Below are 19,943 nucleotides of genomic sequence, written 5' to 3'. Positions count from 1 at the left end.
GTATGCAGAGTAAACACTGAAGATAGGTTATTCTAGCATCTCATACGAAAGTAGAACTTTTCATTTTCCAACTTCCTACCTTTCAGTTGTGGTGCAATGTCTTCTTTACTAGTGTAGGGGTCACAGCGAAAGCTTTCCAGTAAATCAATCGTACACTGTCCCACGATGGGCTTCCGTCCAAATGGTCTGTGGTCTATTACTTTAATAACAAGAGATGGACTGTATAACTCCTCCTTTGGCAAAAGCTAAAAATGAAAAGTTAGAGTTTGTTTATAATGCAAGCAGAAGGAAAATGAAGAATAAAGACTTCCCCCCTAAATTAGAGCTGTTACTTCATTAATTTAATATTGAACTACTATGTTCTATGGCTGTATGGTGAATGAAAATTTCTAACCTTATATTATGATTCAGTAAAAGTAATAATAATTTCAATTGCCTCAAAATCTTCAGTTTTCTTGAATCCTGCACAGCTAGCACATCCTAGCAATAGGAAAGCAGCCACACATCTATGGGAAAATTGATGCCTTTTAAAATAAATATATAGATACTGCACTGGATTGTGCATATAAACTTGTATAATTTACCAATGACTGTACAGACATGTTTACATGAGCTGTATTAGAATTTTCAGGCTCAGTAAGTTGCTTATGTTAACTCAAAAAAGGATGTGCAAGTTCTGTTCATTCTTACATAACAAATCCTTGACCTTTACAAGTATGGGATAACTGATTTTGCTATAGATAGCTGGTATATAGTTTTTGCAACATACAACTTTCATGAAGAGAACAGAAGATGGAAAATTCGGTGTCTTTTTGAGGTTTTTTATCACCACAGATTCCACCATTTCACCCCCACACTCCACAATGAGACTCGGAGACATAACAGGTGCCAGTTGGTAGTTTTTCATGTTTCGCAACCCCCAAGCCAGAATCTGTAAAGTAAAATCCAATAGAAGCAAAAATGAGAGGGATATAAATATGCTTAATATGATACTGAAAAAGTAGGAAAGAATAAATGAAGCCTTTTGAATATTAAAATGTGACTGGCAAAATATTTCAAGGTTGTTGTTCTAGGAATGTTAATGGAAAAAATGAAACTCAAAAACACTTAAAGAAAAAATCCCTTGTATTTTTCACTATGATTTTTTTTTCTTTAGACCAAAAATACACAAACTTACTATCTAGAGGATCAGATGACTGTAGTATATTCAGTTAGTTTAAGAATAAACCATACCTCAATAGCAGTGAGTTGAACTACTGGTCTGATTCCTTGAGGTACCATGTAAAGCTTTGGTGCTCTTTGCGATGGAAGAATTGGAAGGTTGGCTCCACTCTGTAAAGACACAAACATGAGTGTTAGTTTCTCTGATCTTCCTTAAATGAAATACCTTTCAAGTATTAAGAAAGAGAATTGTTCACATTATGACTCACTGTGAAAGGATATATATCATATTATATTATATACACACACAGAGAAAAATATATAAGAAATATATACCTTGTCCCTCAAAATAAGTTCTGCAGCAAAAAGAATGTCTCCACTAGCTTTGCCATTATTTGTTACAGGATACCAGAGCAGTTTTGGTGTGATGTCCTCTTCTGGGATTAACTTGACCATGGGGGAACAAACACTTCTTCCAAGGAATTCATCTTTACCCTGAAATCAAAAATAGCAATCATACCCTTTAATGTTATTCTCGATTAATATAAATAAATAAAAAAGCAATCCAGGTAAAAAGCATTCACCTACCACTTGGTCACTGTCAAAAAGTTCAATAACAACATTAGGTGGGTTTTGGGCTACTGTCTGTGGGTCCCCATAGATCTCAATTTCATTAAATATAAGAGTTTGGTCCCATGTAGGATTTAGAGTTGAATGAATGATCTCAGTTGTTTTGCTTTGATGGAGGAAACAAACATGAGCATACGGATCTGAAATACCATACAAAGATTAAAAGCACAGAGTTACAGACAAACAAAACCCCAAGCCATAAGGCACACAAGCTCACTTTTTATCAAATATAGTCTGTTATTTTTCTTCTGTAATTACCAGTTCTATAAGCCATTCTATATAAAACAAAAGTCCACACATACACATAATTTCCATTTAGTAGAGCAAATTAAATTTGATTACTAAATAGCTTCCTTTATACAAGTCTTGATTAACAGCATAATAAATGAAAAGGATAAACCATCTTGCAAATCAGAAAGAGAACCTGAAAACTAAAATGAAAACCTGGCTATACTAATCTGCTTTTAAATATTGTCCATAGAAGCTTTTTTGTTGTTGTTGTGTCCATTGATATACAACTGTACAGCCTCATAAATAATACAAAAAAATGATTCTAGCTCTGACTAGTTGCCAAACAACAAATTCTCCCAGGCTCTATTGCTCAGATCAAGCTTTGGTTTCAAACATGCTTATTTATAGCAACCTCTTCTTGTGAAACAGCTGGATGATTAAAGTGATCTAGGCCTAGAGTTTGGCAGGTCTTTAAATCATCAAGAGCTCTGTAGAACGTATCTGATGATGGTCATTAACATTTCCTCTACAAATTGCAATTACGAAGGACTAGAGGCTATTTTAAAGGTTATCTTTAGGTCAGTTTCAACACCTTCTGGCTAGGTACCTGATCAGAGTTTTTCAAAATTTGGCTAACTCTTCAAAGTAGTTTTAGAGGAAAATAAAATTTAGATGTTCTAGCTGATGTGTGACTGCATCTGAGGTATCTATCTTGAATTCTGTGTATGCAAATTAGAGGCATTTATTATTGTTTCTTTGTATTAAGTGCTGCATATTGAAGTAGGACCGAATCCACATAGGCAACTGTATGCAAAACCTCTCATTTCAGAAAACAGCACTAAAATATCTACAGCTCTATATCTTTTGTAACAAATTAACAAATGCATACACTTACTCAATTATTAATTAAAACAGGGAGAAAAAGAACGATACAAATGGAGGTTGACGGGGAAATGTGGTTTAGCTCTAGTCACCACACAGTTTCTCGCTCACCCTCTCTCTCCCCAGCGGGATGGGGGAGAGAATTGGGAAGAAAGGAAAACTGGTGAATTGAGATGAAGACAGTTTACTAGAATAGCAAAGGAAAACTACAATAATAACAGAATATAAGGATACTGAAATATACAAAATGAACAATACATGATTTCTCACCACCCAATGTCCCAATGACCAATACAGCCCATTCGGAGCAGTGATTATGGAAACAAAACCAAGCAGCAAGCAAAGCAGCGAGAGGGAGAGCGCAAGGGATCGAGAGCAATGCCAGCGATTCCCCCGCCCCGACCAACCCCCACTTATATACCAAGCATGACATTTATGACATTATGACATTATGCCAAATACTCTCTTTGGCCAGTTTGGGTCAATTATTCTGTCTGTATCCCTCCCAGCTTCCTGCATCTGCACATTAGCGAGACCTGGAAAGCTGGACAGTGTCCTTGGTCTCTTTAGCAACAACTCATATCATCAGTGTGTTTATCAAATTCTTCACAAACAAAATCCAAAACACATTGGCTACTGAAAGGAAAATTAACTCCATCCTTGCTGAAACCAGGACAGGAAAGAAAATTTTAAGCTGCCCATTTCGTCTTTATCTTTGGCTGAACTTATTTAAAGGAAATGTTAAGTCATATTCTTATAGAATCTGATTTCAATTTGCTCTCTGACTTCCAACTGGAAATCTAATTCCAAGTAGCAGAAATTAAATACTTGATAACCTGAGTATTGAATTAGCCTGACTACAAAGATGCCAAATAGATAGAACACTGTTGGAATACCTAAGAGCTGGAAATAAAAGGGCAAGAGGTACACTTGTAGAAACAAACAAAAACCATGCTTATTAGTAAGGTACAGTGTAGTTTTCTACAAGTTCATCTCAGTAATGAATTAATATAAAATACTGAACACTGGGAGGCAGCTGCTGATGTAACAGTCATGCAGCTTTCTTCATCCTTGCTTTTGTGCAAGCTTCCTGCAGGACAGCTTAGGCACTGTATGTAGGCTGTGGTTAGAAGGAGAAGCTAAGGCATAGGGAAGGGATTGTTCATGGGAAATTCAGACCTTATTTGAATTCTCATTCCCTCACTGAGAATTCGTTGGCAGTAGCAGGTGCTGCACATTCAGAGCACTTCTGTTTTGGCAGCTTCTGGGGCAGTACTAACCAAATTTGGATCATATGTAATGAAGCTGAGACTTCCTTTATGGCGTAGTTTCAGTAGCTGGGATCTACGCACAGACTTTAAGGATTTAAGAAACTCTATAGCTAAATCAGGTTACCAGTTCATTGCAGAAGTGGGTTTTCTGCACCATCAGCAGGACTTTTCCATACCTGAAAAACTGTCTTTGTCTAAAGCCATGAGATTTCTTGCCTGGTAGACATAACAGCGAAGATGGTAAGTATATACTCCTGCATCAAACAAATAAAAAGAGTTCAACTCCATTATACATGCTTCTTTTCTGTAATGAAGATACATTTTGAGTTTATAAAAATGCCTTACACATTTTAACTCAAGCACAAGCACTGTAGTAACATTTCTGCTTTTCTTTTCTAACTACAAGTGTACTATACCAATGAGCTACCACCTGAGGACATTTGTTCAAACACAACTTAAGGCAGACATTTAAGAAAACCCACTAATGCTATTTGGGTGTTTTTCACCATATGATCATTTAAAAATCATTCTATTAAAAATTTCCTGTTTAAAACAGTGTGATAATCTAGCTCCTCTGCAGAGAATCAAGAATCTGCCATTCCTGTGCTTAATTTAAGTATTCACTACAGCACTTGCACGGACCTTGGAGTTTCATATTTTTAGCTATTAGCTCTAGAAAATTTTTCTATTTGCAACTCTGTCTCTTTGGCTAAAAGATTAAAAAAATAACTTCAGGCAAGATGGAATAGCTTAAAAGGAAGATGTGAGAACAAGTCAAACTTAGGGCAGCATGAGGCTAAGTTACTACAGCTTTTCTTTAAAAGATGTCAGCTGTAATCCTTTCAGCCCTCGGAAAAATCTGAGCTACTCATAGCCTCAAAGAGCTGAAACCTCTGAACTCTGGCAGAAAAAGGTGCCATTTTCCTCCTATTGTGGTCATTATTTAAAAGAAACTCCAATAATCTTCCTCAGCTTCTGAAAGACAAGATTTAAGATTTAGGCACTCATTCCCAGCAGGAAGATTGAGTTCTGTGGAGTCCAAATAAAGACAAGTGTTCCAGTCAGAGCTCCTCAAAAAGGATTTTGAGTCTTAGGAGTAGATGGGATTGGCCTCTGTTGCTATTAACTAACACTGGTGGCTCCCATCTCAGGGTCCTTGATTTTGTGAATCCCATTACAGTGATTCCAAGGCACTTAAAGCCAATCCAGGTTGGCAGAGTTACAGTTTTGTTCACTTTGCCAACTCAGCTGCATGGTCTTACTGGTTCCTCTGGGTCAGGCATTTGCCTGAGTCTGCATTGAGCTGCATTGAGAGAGCTACCACATCAAAAAATTAACTGTACAGAACAACTTCTGTGCTGGCTTAGCTCCCAGCCTTGTTATGGAGGGACCCTAATGCTAAAAATGCATCATTTAAGACAACCTAAAATTCAGGTGCTGCAATAGTTAGCTTTAGCATTCCTGTCTGGTACAGGTTTTTAAAAATGTCTGTGTAGCAGTGAACTGAAATATTGAAATGACTAACAGTAATTTTTCTTTTAGTAGCCTAAATAGGGCCAGTCAAGGATCAGATAGTCATTATAACAGAAGGTATATAAACCTAGATGTAAACCACAAAGAATTACAATTCTGTTTGAGATCAGGTAGAAACACACAATTTCTAAGAAAGGAATTGTTAAAGAACCTACTGTCAAAGTAACAGGAAACAAGTGGTGTATTGGCACCAAACACCTTTGTAGCTGACTCCTTGGTTTTGTCTGAACTCTTCCCTTCTCCGTCATCAACACTAGTGTCTGCTCCCTGAAGTTATAGATAGAAAAAGAAGTTACTGTGTATTTACAAATGTAGAAGGAACTTGATAAAAGTGGACTGTGTGTGGTAATATATGGGCTTCAGTCTCTCCTCCAAGACAAGGAGAAATTTACTTTCACAAGTAGAAGTACTTTAAAAGATGTTTACTCGTGTCCAAAGCTCATTTCTTGTTGCCGCTGAAGATGTGCAGAAATCAGATCCAGTCATTTCATCTTGCTTTCCAGAATGTCTTATTTCTGGAGATACACTAGCTGCCTGTCAGCAGAGAGGCTGCAAGTCTGCACTGCGCTGCTGCAGAAAAAGCTGCTCTAAGGCTTTATCCTAGCAATAGCCCAGGAAGTACAGTAAGAAGGGAAAGTGAAACAGGAATTTTTAAACTCTGTGGAACCAACTTAAGTGGAGAAAGAAAATGCTATCAACGAATCATGGGCTGATGTTTGGTGCAAAGAAGAGAAACAAACAAAGAAAAAAGTGCAAACTTTTGTTAATGCTACACAATTAGACTTAGAATCATTATTTTAGAAAAACAAAGCAGCCTTCTCACATTATTTGCTCCAATTTGTGTTTCGGTGTACAGAGCTTATCTATGAAACTGTGTTATCCTGAAAACTTGAGGAATAAATACATTCTGATTATCTAATTGTGACATATGACATTCTGGCTTCTCCAACACTTTGCTATCCTTTCTTGTGCTCAGTTGTTTATACACGCAAATATTAGTCAAGGTCCCCTATTTCAGTGCCTGTTGTTTCTTGTGCTGATATTAATACGTCTAAATTACGTGCATGAAAGGTTTGAGCTATCTTTTCACTTTACTTACAGAAGGCTCATCTAGTAATTTGGCCTTTTGCTTTAAATCTCACGTAATAATAAAAATAATTTGAAAAATAAAATAAGCATGTTATGCAAGAGTCTCTACTACAACTTTAATGCTCCCTTTCGGACTTTAAACAATTTAAAGAATATAAACTGTTTGAGTTCCTCAGTTATATATAGCAGATATACTTAATTGTTTATTTACTGTAAATTAACAGATTGAACTTTTAAGGACTTGTTTGATACTCTGTCCCTTACCAAAGCACCTTCAAGTTTAAAGATAGCTGCTGCACCATGTGTCTCTGAGGGAGCCATTTTTCGTCTCCATCGTCGTCGACGGAAAGTATCAGAACTACGTTGTTTCCAGTGAAATTTCCAGCCAATCAAGGAAGCGTATTCCCATCCTTCTTGATCTTCATATGATGACATTCCCTGGAAGACATAAATCCTTGTTATCCACAGTCTTGTGTAAATGTAATGAAAAAAAATTGGCACTTGCTCTGGCAGGCATAATAATCCCCTCATAAACCCAAGCTGGAACCATCAATTTACAAAAAGACAAAGAGTAATAGAATGAAAACATACAAGGTTGTTCGAGATTTTTTTGTTTCATATTAAATTTTTTCTTTATTCAGGAAATGAGTAATCTCATGAAGATTTTTTTTTTAAAAAGGAAACTCAAAATGTTACAATGTGTAAGTCTCTGCATCTCTCTTCCGCTTACCCTTCCTGCTGCTACTGCTTGAGCTGGATCCCTCTTACGTTTCCGCACCAGTCTTCGTCGTCGATGTGTATGGTACATTTTCTCTGCAGCAACCCATGACTTTGGTTTATTGTCCGGAGGAATAGTAATTCCATATTCCCATCCTAAAGCAGAATTGATTAGTTGGTATATTTCCAGAAACAGAAGCAAGAAACAAAGAAGAAAAGTATGGGAAATAAGAGAGATTGTACCTACAGAGGATGAAGCTCTACTCACACAAGACTATTTGATATTGCAAACCCTAAATGGCCAATAGCAAGGGGGCAACTGATGACATTTTATGATGATGCTATAATAATATGACAATAAAAATCTCAACATTAAAACATATATAATACATCTTAAGTTCTTTTCTTTGCATCCTTTTTTTTTTCCCAAATATTAAGTGTATTGATATCACATTTCCATACTTCATCACAGGGAAAACTCATGCCTAATTTTAAATAAGAGTGGAATGTCCTGTGTACTCTTGCAACTCCAGTAGCTTGGCTTTTAAAGGAACATCAACTATTTGAACTCTGATTATAAAACTTCAAGAACTGGTAAGCTTGTTACTGTATTTTGGCTCTACATATTATAATTAAGTTGTCAGGTATTTAGGACTCAGACTTTTATTTAGACTCATCTCTTATTAAAAAGTTACTGCAAACTGCTACCAGAGGTTCCAGTTAAGATAGATATCAGTACTCTTTAAGATAAATGAAATATTTTTTTTTTCCTACTCAAATAGCTATTTATTTCACCTATAATTAAAAGCAATTACTATTTGAGAGTTTAACAAATTAAAATTCATTACAGTTTTGCAAAATTCTGGGCTTCCCAGAATCTTCTACAACCTTCCCTTTTGCTTTTATTATTAATTTTGTAATCAAATCAATGTCCTGTAAATACTTTCCTATGAGAGATTGACTGTTTTTTCCTATTGCTGTAGAATCCAAATTATGGTCTTATGAGGTTGTTTATATCACAACTTTCTAAACTGCTGTCAGTTTTAATACAGTGTAAGTAACAAGTATATAAAAGTCCAAGCAACTCCACGAAAAAGGGTGGCTCTATGCACTTAGGATTTTCTAACCTGATCAGTTTAGTAGTACATCTAATTTGAAGAACTCTGTCTAGCAGCATCAGATTTCTCACAGAAAGACTTTGAAGTCATTTTTGTTTCAGAATTGCTAAATAATCAGTTGCATACTGTTAAGATTTCATCCTGATCAGTCTTGCATGGCTCCCGTCACACACAAGTTCAGTGCAGTTATTCTGCTCTCAACAGTATAGGAATCCTTCACACACTTGTGTGGTGTGTGACCAACGCAAACAGGGTCCTGACTTCCCTTGGTCCCCAGACCTCCTAATTCACCTCTTAACATTTCTTGGTGACTCATCCCCTGGCTAAAGGCTCCCAGTAGAATCACCAGATAGATCCAAATCTGGCTTTGACACGTATTCTTGGTGCAATTACAGAGGCTTCATGTCTGACTTCAAGCTTCTGACTTCTCCAAAAAAAAACCCCAATTACTGCTACTAATCCACATCTTACAGGCCTGATCCTAACCACTGGACTGCATTAACACTGGACTTGGGAAAAATGTTTTGGAAACTTATTTCAAACAAAGATGGGTTCTGTTTCCATGCACACTGTTTATACATATGGTTTTCCCAACTGGAACCTCTCATGTTAGTAGATTGTTGTTTACATTAGCTTTCACTTTTTTTTTTTAATTTGCCAAAGCTTTTGGTTCAAAATTGTCACCTGCTGCTGCAGTTAAAACCAATATACAGTTTCTTAGATTATGTGATTCTCTCTCTAGTAGGCACTTATAAATGCGTTTATTACATATACTGTTCAAAATACTGGTCCCTTTTGATCCAAGAAAGGCTCAATGAGAACAGTGAGTTTGATGGAACGGTGATTAAAATCAAAATAGAAACAGATGCAGACAGTGAACTTTCTGTTTATCCAATTCCTTAAACAACTGTTATCCAAATACTTCCTTAACATTTTTCCATAGGGCAATCACTACCATGCTCAGAACATTGCTGCAGGCTTGACATGTGTCCTCCTTCAGTATAGACTATGACAGATTGTCCTAGGAATCAGCAGATAAACAGTAAATCTTACCGTGCTCATCCACTGCTCGATTTAAATCGGATTTCCAAGCATCATCTTCCCACATCCATCCAAAAGGACATGTGAACTCACGTGGTGGTGGAGCTTTTTCTCCATTCTTTTATGTAGGGAAAACATAAGAGTTGTATCCATTAATAGATGAAATACTCTGCGCAGCAGATCCTAGAACTCCTCTTAAACCTTTACTTATCCAGTGAAAGACATAAGTCTCACCACATCTGTGTAACTCTCTTCAGCTGCTTTCCATTCCCCTCCAGGATAGCGACTCTCATTTTCATATACTTCATCAGTAAACTCAGTATGACCGGCATCTGCTTCAGTCAGCAAACTGCAAGTCCAAAGCAAATACAATACTAAACCAAATGTATTTCAGTTAGCTACAGAGAATACATAGAAACAATGTACAGAATGTGCACATGTGCTGGAATTCTGGATTGTCCATCTTTGTGAAGTTCTATTTATTAATAAAGTACAGCATAGCCCTTATCTATATAAAGGCTACATGTTTCCTTAGCATGTCTTCCTACTAGTAAGCAATAGGAGGAAAATTACTTATAAGAATGAATGACTAGCAGGAGTGTTTTAACTGCTGTGTTATTCAATATATGCTTTCAGCACTTCCTCTTGGAAAAAAAAAATAATTATATATTTAAGTGTAGAAAAACCCAGACTGCGTATGACAGTTATATGCACCTTTAATTTTTATGTATCTAGCTATGCACTAAAATTTGACAATATGCTTAATTTTGTTCCCCTTTATGTTGTTGACAAGTCAAGTAATCAGTTGGCTGGTATTTTTCTAACTTGAAGTAAAAGAAATGAGAGAACATTAAATCAGACAAAATAGCCTTGATTTCCACTTGTGATTAACTGTGATTCAGAAAGCACTAAAGTAGGTTCTAAAATGCCATCTACTGGTCAAATAAAGCCATGCAGATCATCTTCCAATAAAAGCAGATGCAAAACATAAATATGTTTATGCATTTTAACAGTAGGGTTTTTTTCCATTATCTGAGAGAATATCTCCGTGTCTGTTATTCATTTTTTTCAGGTCAGATTATTCATTGAAATAACATTATTAATTCAATAGGAAAATAAATCCATACCCATAAACTGATACTATTTTTAAAAGGATCAAATAATAGCACATATTTTTCCTGCATAGTTTTTCTATAGCAACAGTCCTGTATTTTTTTACTATCAGAACATAAGAATTTTAAATGTGCTGAACCTTTTCTTTTAAGAAAAAGGAAAATAACCTCTTTCTCATGCTGGCTTTTGTTTATGAAAGAAATAATTTACCCAGTCTGGTTTAAAGTGTGGCGCCACAAATAGCTGAACTGGCACAACTCAGGAGTTGAAAACCTCTGACAGAGCAAGAATGAACCTGCTAGAGCTGGGGGAGGATTGACACCTCATCAATGAGGTCCACCAGGGGAAGAATTGTCATATGGCACCACAACCTTGGGCTCTGAAAACAATCCCTGCCTCGAGTCAGTTTGAGAAATAACCCGTGACAGTTGTTTAACGAGGGCAATGGAACCTCTCAATATTTAGTGAAATAAACACACCAAAAAATCCACTGTATGCAAATACTGTAAGGGTGTTGATACAACATGAAATGCAGATTTATACTGAGTGTCAGAGTTAAGTTTCTATCTATGGAAGATCTACCTATCTAATGGTCTTGTCTGAAACCATCACAGCAGGTTCTGAGAACCTCACATAGAAACAAGTGATCCTCACAGTAGCTTTCTAGGAAAGGAAAACTATTATTATCCCTTTTTGAAAGGTTAGGCATTGAGATAGACAATATAAGCAATACACCCGCCCATCATCACATGGGGCCTTCTAAAGCGTAAGCTAGTTCCTAGAAAATGGATGCAATCTTTCAGTTTTATGTTTTACTTTTTTAAAAAAAGTAATGTTTATTTTAATGTTAGTCACTAGCTTTGACTACTGGCTGGCTTTTGCCGTCCTAGAAAGTTCAGCTTAAAATCTCTTTCTCAGCCAAGAACACAGAGAGGAGGTTTTGCTCTGCACTCTGAGATTAAACTGCTTTATTCTGCCTGCATAAAATTAAAAAAATCTGACCTTCTTTCAGGATCAACCATCCATTCTCCTTCCCATTCCCATCCCTTTGGGGGTAGAAAATATTCTCTTTTCAGTTTGATTTTTCCTGTGACATCGGAAAACTTGTGGCGACCAACAAGTCCTGAGGTACCCCACTTTCCAAAAAGAAGAGCCTGATTTTCATACTATTTGAGAAGAAAGAAAAAAAAAATCAGTAATTTAGAAATAATAAAAAGCTTTTAAGAGTGGAAAAAAAAGAACATACTTATCTAACTGCTACAGTTCTACGATACGTTTCCTTTCTCTGAAATTATGTACTCCCTTCCCACATTACTCTGCAGTGGCATCATTAATTTCTTTCTTTCATTTTCTTCTATGCTGCCTGGTAAACAATATTCCACTGCTAAACTAAACTATCTTCATAATTTAATGCCTCTCTACAACTACAGTCAAACTTCCTCCAAATTAAAACACTGTTAAATAAAATGCCATTACATTATTCAAACAAGTTTCTTCTGTTCCCTAAACACATGATGCACTATTTGTAAGTTATGATGGTCTGGAATTTTCTGCTCTTATTCCTGTAAAATTATTCGATTGTTGTATGAAGAGCAAATAAAAAGAGATATTCAATAGCATACTAAACTCTATACTTAAATAATGGCTTTGAACATCCATTGACTATTTTAAGTAACTTACTACAGCACTACTAAGTATTTAAGCATAGGTGCAATGGTGACACAAGCCTCTGTTCCATTGGCTATTATACTGATATTAGATTATATGCACCATTAGGTGATGTGGCATATAAAAAGACACCTGCCACTTACCATTAAAATTCAAAATCTCTATTATATGCTGTGGGACTATTTCAGGCATTTTCATTCTAAATGCTTTAATTCTCACCATTGAAATGTTACCGTATTATAGCCTTTTGTCAGCAAAATCTACTGGTTTTGACCAGTTTTTCCTGTAAGAGTAAATTTGCTACTGCTACAAAAGAACCATTATTAAGCAAAACCACTTGTATTCAAGTATCATTTGTAAAAGTGAAGAAGTAATTAAAATAAAAGAGTTATTCACATGCCAAAACATAATGGTCTAGATCCCAATCTTAATTACACAGATAAAAATCTAAAATAAGTGTCTTTGAAATCACTGGAGTTAGCCAGATTTTTACCCGATTAACCAGTTCAGAATCTGGTCTGCCGAAGTTCATCTGGTAGGCACAATGGACTTGATCATTAATTGCCTTGAATGGGGTCTACTTGTCTCAGTATAATAAATACTACTCTCCCTTTCTGCCCAGCATACAAAAAAAAAAAAATTCAAAAGAGCTCCAATTTCATTGAATTCCTAACACTCACATCCAAGTTTAAAGTAAGAAAGCAATGATGGACATACCATTTCTGCAAAAACACTGAACGTTCCCTCTGCAAAGTTGTTAAACTTCTTTTCAACTGCACTGAGCCCAAGCCAAATATTAATTCGCAACTCCACGGGCATTTTGACATCTTTCGTCTTGTCTTGTGGGTACTGGCACATGAACAAAAAAAGTTATTCTTTGTTATATTATGCAAGTATTGTAGCTTTCAGTAAAACATACACATATCTCATATAGAGATATGAGTAATAATACATGATTTATTTCTCTCTTCCTGTACTGCATTTCATCAAAAGCCAGTGATAAATAGTTCAGGAGGGAAACATTCTACCTGCCTAGGGCACATAAAAACTAAACACAACACCACTAATATCATCCCCGTTCCTGTATATTCTCTCCCGAGTTTTCCTCAGCAATGAGTTTTTAATTGTGACAATAACTTAAAACTTCAGTGTTGATGTTAGCGTTTCTTGTCAGGAGACTCTGGAAATGCAGAGGTTAGTCAGAATGGCTCACTAAACGTAGAAGCAGTGCATCACAACATGCACAGTAAAGGGGGCTTGCATAAAACTGTGAAGATAAGGCTTGTCTGCATTGAAGCATTAATCAATATAACTACTAGTACACTGACAAACTCTGTAACTGCTACTGTTCTACAGTCAGATTGCCCTTTTTCTGGTTAAGTTTATTCCAATTAAAGACAACATAAACTTAAATGGAGAAAGGCATTCCCATTCAAGAGTAAGACCCAATGCAGAGAGACATATTAGGGAACTTCTGGGTGTAGACATGCTCTATATTACATGCAGAAAATAATCCAAAACTTTGAATAGGTTTTTGGAACTTCTCTGACTTATACTAAATATTCCCTTTGAAAGTCTCCATTTATGTCAAACCCCAAAACACCAACCCTAGTAACACTTTAAAAGTCCTATCACAATTCTGAAATCTTTCAGAAAAGCCTCAGAGTTAGGGGCTGGTGTGGTTCTAATTGGCTTATGATGAACTTTACATTACAATTTCTGCGATATTTTGAAGAAGCTATATGCAGTTGGTTTTTCATCTATCCTGAGTCCTCCGCTCGTAGCTTGTTTGCATGTTTCATGCTCATGTCAGAAGGCATCGTAGTTTAGGGAGTTAATTACTTTTTAAGGGGAAAGCAAAAAAAAAAGTACCTTTAAGAAGATTGTTTGGGTCTTTCCACAGTATTTACCAGATGATTCGGGGCTCGTTGTGGAATACAGCACTTGGTGTGCAGGAACACGAGCATAAGCCAGTCTTTTCTCCCCTCGAATCATCCATATGATTACATCAGGCATACTGTTTTGTGGCTGTGGATTGTTTGTGGGAAGAAGTTGTTAAGAATGGTAATTAATAGAATATTAAATTCATTTAATGCTTAAACAACAGAAGCATCAATTGGGATTTATGTCAAAGGATTTACCCCTTAGAATCTATAATTAACATGAATTTAGGATAAATAGAGGAAATTGTTTTACTTTGCAAGTAACGCAATATATCATTCTGAAATGATCATTAAAAATACCATTGAGATTGGCGGAAAGCAAATAAGTTTTATTTTAAAAAAAACCAGTTCCTGTATATTTTGCAAATTTTTCTAGAGACGTTTTGTATCTTTACGGTGACTATAGTGACTGATCCCATATTCTAATGCTTTGGATTGACCTGCCACTTATTTAAGTGCTTGCAATGCTTCCACTTTAAGGGTAGATCACCATAAGACTTTTAGCAGAAGACAAAAACAACCTACTAACTTTTTGCAGCTTTGCACACACCTTTGCATGCTAGCTGCAAATCTGCCAAACTTCTTTTTTTTTTTTAAATCCGTAACTTTTCAAAGCAGAAGTGAAAAAAAAAATTTCTACAATGTTGTAAAAACCAGCTATGAGATAACAAAGATGAGAAGTTAAGATGTTGCTGAAAATTTAAAAATCACAGAAACAAACAGATCTAACTCTGTTAGAAGTTGATTACTATGGCTAACAAGCTGTGGAGGTCCAACATATATTCTGTAGTCCCTGAACCAGCAGTGTGACTTGCAATTCTGGAAGAAAGGAAAGGTCAAAATCTGTCACTTTAAACAGAATAGAGTCTATTTACAAACCACAGAGTGGTTATTTCCCAACACATGTTCTCAGTGAAGAGGGCTAACACACTAGAACATTATATTTAAATTAATCTTGATTACGGAGGGGAACCTGTTTACTTTCACAGCATCTAAAATTATTATTCTAAGGAGAGTGGATACTGCTTGATCAGCAATGAACATTACACCAGTTTGTGTTAGACTGTTATTTCTAAACTAACTGAATCACTGGTATTGTGTAGTACTAACCTCTTCACTCAGTTGCAGTAATTTATCCAACCAATCCTCAATTTCTGTCAGAGTGGCTTTCACATCAGTAGCTTCATTTCTCATCCTTGCTGCTGCTTCTCCAATCTGTTTGAGAGACTTGAGGCGCAGTTTTTCTATCTGAGTGTCAAGGACTGTAATATTAGATTTGCCTTCTATGAGGGGAAATGGTTTACTGAAAAGAGAATATTTATTATTGTTAATAAGCTAAGTGGATTTTATTTAGCCACATACTAAATGCATATAGTGGCAACAGATAGAGTGCTATTATTTTCTGTGATTGAAAACCACCAGAACAGTGCTATAGCATCTATTTCTGCAGAGATTTCCACAGTGTTTACAGTAAGCAAGAGAAATGCTGTGCTTACTTAACAAGCACCCACGTACAATAGCTCGAGGTGTATGCTGTAATGTAATTGCTGTTAACTAAACCAAGAAAAATTAATTTCCCTATATATTCAAATTAGAAAATTATTGTCTCAGAAGGTACATCTCAAAGATGAAATCACTGCCTTCAGACCAAGATTAAGTTCCTTTCCTTCACTGGAAACTGTAAATTCTCATCAACTCAATATACAAATATGGCTTGTGCTTATAAATAATCTAACCCTCTGGCATGAAAACATCAAAGAACTCTAAAACAAATCCATGACACAGAACTTCGGAGTCACCAGAGGGCAGAGTAACTATTCAGTGGAACCAAGAAATCCTATAGCATCGCTGTAGAGCCCAGTAGAAATTAGCTTTTTTGAGCTGGTGGAGGTTTGAGGAAAAGGCAGCTTTTCAAAGACCAAAGACTATATCCCTTTAACAGAGTTCATTAAGAGCTCCTTAATATGATACTTCAAGAAAAAAAAATTTCCAAAGACACTGCCAAGTTTGAAAAGACTGACTCTTCTCTGACCTATTTTTAATGACAAACCATGTACTTTTAAGGGCTTTGATTCTGCAAAACCTTTATACTGACTATTGTGCCTTCCACCATAGTTTGTTCTACTACTCTGAATGCAAGTGCTGCCTGCCCTGGGTGCAAGTACTTACACGTGAATGAAATGTACCAGAATAGAACTTCCAGAAATTCACCTCATTTTAGTTTTAATTGTGCACTGAAGACTCTCTCAAACTCCTAACTCATTTAAACTTTAGCATGGCAAGGAAAATTGTTCTGTGAATTCAGCACAGGGGGATTATGTCTTTGACACAGCTTCCATGAGTTTGCTGAAAAAAACCCTGAAAGTGCATTATATCCTAGAACAACAGAAAGCTCATTTGGTTGATATATCTAGGTGCTATTGCTCCATAATTTCTGAGTCATGAGGTATTTTATAAAATAATGGACTGAATTAATAACAGTGCAGATGTGTGTTAGGAGGATGGGCTAACATATCTGATAGAAAACTTGAAGTTCCTACACTCACTAGATGGCTAAATGGCAGATGGCTTGCCCTTCACATTTTGCTTTCCTGAAGTATGTCAGTTCTCTCTGCTTTCTTCCAGATCACAGCAGGTATTCTACAAAGTTACTCATTTATACTTTGACTTAAGCTTTCTATCATATAATTCTTTGCTAGTATATACTGGTCTCCACTGTTTGCTTTTTCCTCTGTTCACTTTTATATTGGCTCTAGAGCTTGATGATTTTTTTCTCTCATTTCATGTTCTCTGTTATTTCCTTTAACGGATAATAACTGTTCTCTCATTTTCCCTTTCCTTTTCCTGTACTGTTTCATCACCCACTTGTTTAATGTTTTTCAAGTGTCTCTCCGCACCTCAATGCTCTTGTTAATGTCTCTTTCTCATATAATTCATTCCTCTCTATTTAGAATTTATTCTCCCTCAAAACCTTAAGTGCTGACTCCTATTGCCTTCTCTGTCAACAGACATGTTGACTAAAGGCTTATTCAAAAATACCATCTTTATGATCCTAAGCTCTAAATAGCCTTTAAATTTTTTATTCTGGGCTTACCAGTAAATCACAGAATTTCTCCCCTCTTCAGTTTCAGAAACAACATTGAAACATGGCTAAGCAAACGTACATGAGGAATTCTAAACAAGACAATATGGTAGAAAAGCAGCAGAGATCCCCAATTTCATATTTTCACAACAGTCCTGCCTTAGATTTTTTCAAGAGATACTGTTTTACTACCATCAGTGACTAAGGTAAAGGAGAATTACGAAACTAGATGGATTACTTCATTGGAAATGTCCATGCGGTTTTACTACTTTCAAAGACTTTTGGAATTCCAGTTTGCAGGTCAATTCATAGGGGTAATCAGTTTTATAGTCCTTAGAATTTATTTTCTGACTTAGTAAAGTCAATAGCAAAGATTCTGAGCAGACCTAGAATGATAACGTAAGAGATAAAAAAGGTACTTTTACCTCATGTCTTCTGTAAGTTCATCAATCAGCTTCAACCACATCTCAGCTAATTGGTTTTCAGAAATTTTAGCCTGCATTCCTGATTTTAAGGTGGCTAAGTTGGATTGCTGAGGAATTTAAAAGAAAAGCATTTGCACTTAGAAACTTCCACTGTAGTTTATGGTCAATATATGTTTCAAGACTTTAATCTTATTTATTTCTATCTATACAGACCATATCAAAAAAGACTCAGATGTTGAAACTTGATTCATATTTAACAGGACTATTCCTATGTTCTTTCTCACTGTGCTTAAGAATATATGATATTGGACCTAACTTCCAAAGCAAATAACAGTTCTATAGACTTAACATGCCCCTAATCAACAGCAAGGATTCTTCCTTCTTGGAATTCCCTGCATATTCAAGCAAGAATATCTTGAACGTTGCCAGAATACAGATGTATGATTAGCAGTACCATTTGTTACTCTGAGCCATGTTTAATTTTGAATAGGAAAAAAGGAAAGAAAAGTGTCAGCAAACTGTTCCGTAATTTGCTCAAAATCTCACTTTTTTATTACACCTCTAAATGAAAAAAAAAGTAAAAATGAGAAGTGTATCAGCAAAAGAAAGATCTTAAGTGTCTTACCAGTCTTTCAGCCATGTTTAGGATTACATTCACAGGGTCTAATCTATGACTTATGTCCTCCCAAAAGGAAGTCAGCGTTACAACTGGCTTTGTGTTTGCCCATGGCAAGTAGTAATAATAATTACCTGGTATGAAACATTTGTACGTTAGAGTTAGAATTCATGGCAGGAATACATACTGTACACTGCACAAGTTGCTATATTTATTTCACTTATGTACTACATTTAAGAACATACAAGCTAGACCAAACTTATCAAAGCATTTGTATTTTTCAGTCACTGTAGCATCTGTTGGATGGTAAACTTTTACTTCAAATTGTTTCAAAATTCAATGGATTTTTTTCAATAAATTATCTGTTAACATCCTCATTATTCTTTCCCATAACTTACCAATGTAGATAGCACATTAATATAAGTGTATCTCTGAAATAAAATATTAAAATAATTATTTTCCAAAGTAAACTTGATTTCTTCATTACTTCTGATTACATAGAAAAAAAGAACTCCTACTGTTTGCAGTTATTAAAATAAAAGATAAGGTCAAAATATATTTTCCTGTGATCTAGCTAGGTTGTTTTCTCCTAGGCTGCTAGATACCTGATTTAAAAACAAGTTTTTGTTTTATTCTTAATCAGAATGTGCAAAAGGTATTTTCCCTATTTAATTCCTAGTTTTAGACACTTGTATATTATTTTTTTTTCTTTCCAATTTTCCTGTGCACATATAGTAGTACATGGTCAAAAGATTTCACTGAATTCTGTGAAAATTTCTTTAATAACCTCAGTAGGCTTTGTAGCATGTATTCCATAAATGTAACTTCATCTTGAAAGCTGTGAAGAGCCACGTGTTCTTTTCTGTCACGTTTTCAATAAGTTTTTAGTGCAGTGAGGGCTGTCATTCAAAAGCTATAAAATAGCACCTTGAAAAGAGAATTTTACATTATTTTATCCCCATACCAGCACCATCCTTACCATCAAAAACAGCACGACTGTACTGAGTTGTTGATGCCAAAGGTTTACAGGTGGTATCAAACTTGTTGCCATAGTTACCTATGCTAACTTCAAACTGGATAGGCTCACCAGTGTCTTGCAGCATGGTAGCAGAATGAAACACAGCAGCCAAGCAAAACTTCCGTCTGCGCTGGTATTTCTACAAGAAGAATCTTTTTAGTCGTATTTCAATATTTGTAAAAGAGGATCCACAATTATAGAAAACAATAGCAATTTCTTAATGGAAATAATAACTTAAACATTTTTACTAGTTTCTGAGAAGCAATCAAAAAGATGTAATGTGTGTATAATAGATTACTATATTTGAGATTACTAAAATGTTTCAAATTAACATTTCATGCTATCAGGGTATGACATTTTTGTAGCCACACCATCAATAACAACCTCTCTTAATTCTGAGATTTA

At 35.7% G+C, this 19,943-nt stretch overlaps 1 protein-coding gene across 2 annotated transcripts in view; it reads right to left on the bottom strand.

Annotated features, from left to right (window-relative positions):
* MYOF (myoferlin) overlaps window positions 1–19,943 on the bottom strand; it is a 72,879-nt gene that overhangs the window by 16,197 nt on the left and 36,739 nt on the right. For both annotated transcript variants that reach the window (XM_086751893.1, XM_086751892.1), the window contains exons 20-37: window positions 19,500–19,677; window positions 18,530–18,654; window positions 17,905–18,011; window positions 15,508–15,700; window positions 14,327–14,482; window positions 13,172–13,303; window positions 11,789–11,952; window positions 9,908–10,022; window positions 9,686–9,791; window positions 7,528–7,670; window positions 7,062–7,235; window positions 5,864–5,975; window positions 4,352–4,429; window positions 1,750–1,931; window positions 1,498–1,656; window positions 1,234–1,332; window positions 770–931; window positions 80–245 (exon numbers count right to left, since the gene is read on the bottom strand). In XM_086751893.1, coding sequence (XP_086608019.1) covers window positions 80–245; window positions 770–931; window positions 1,234–1,332; window positions 1,498–1,656; window positions 1,750–1,931; window positions 4,352–4,429; window positions 5,864–5,975; window positions 7,062–7,235; window positions 7,528–7,670; window positions 9,686–9,791; window positions 9,908–10,022; window positions 11,789–11,952; window positions 13,172–13,303; window positions 14,327–14,482; window positions 15,508–15,700; window positions 17,905–18,011; window positions 18,530–18,654; window positions 19,500–19,677 — 2,551 coding nt within the window. The remainder of the gene's footprint in view (window positions 1–79; window positions 246–769; window positions 932–1,233; window positions 1,333–1,497; window positions 1,657–1,749; window positions 1,932–4,351; window positions 4,430–5,863; window positions 5,976–7,061; window positions 7,236–7,527; window positions 7,671–9,685; window positions 9,792–9,907; window positions 10,023–11,788; window positions 11,953–13,171; window positions 13,304–14,326; window positions 14,483–15,507; window positions 15,701–17,904; window positions 18,012–18,529; window positions 18,655–19,499; window positions 19,678–19,943) is intronic.

This window comes from Chlamydotis macqueenii, chromosome 7 (assembly GCF_036417535.1).
Source record: "Chlamydotis macqueenii isolate bChlMac1 chromosome 7, bChlMac1.mat, whole genome shotgun sequence".
Lineage (NCBI taxonomy): Eukaryota > Metazoa > Chordata > Aves > Otidiformes > Otididae > Chlamydotis > Chlamydotis macqueenii.
Note: the sequence above shows the minus strand (reverse complement) of the source record. Positions and strands in the feature narration are given on the sequence as shown.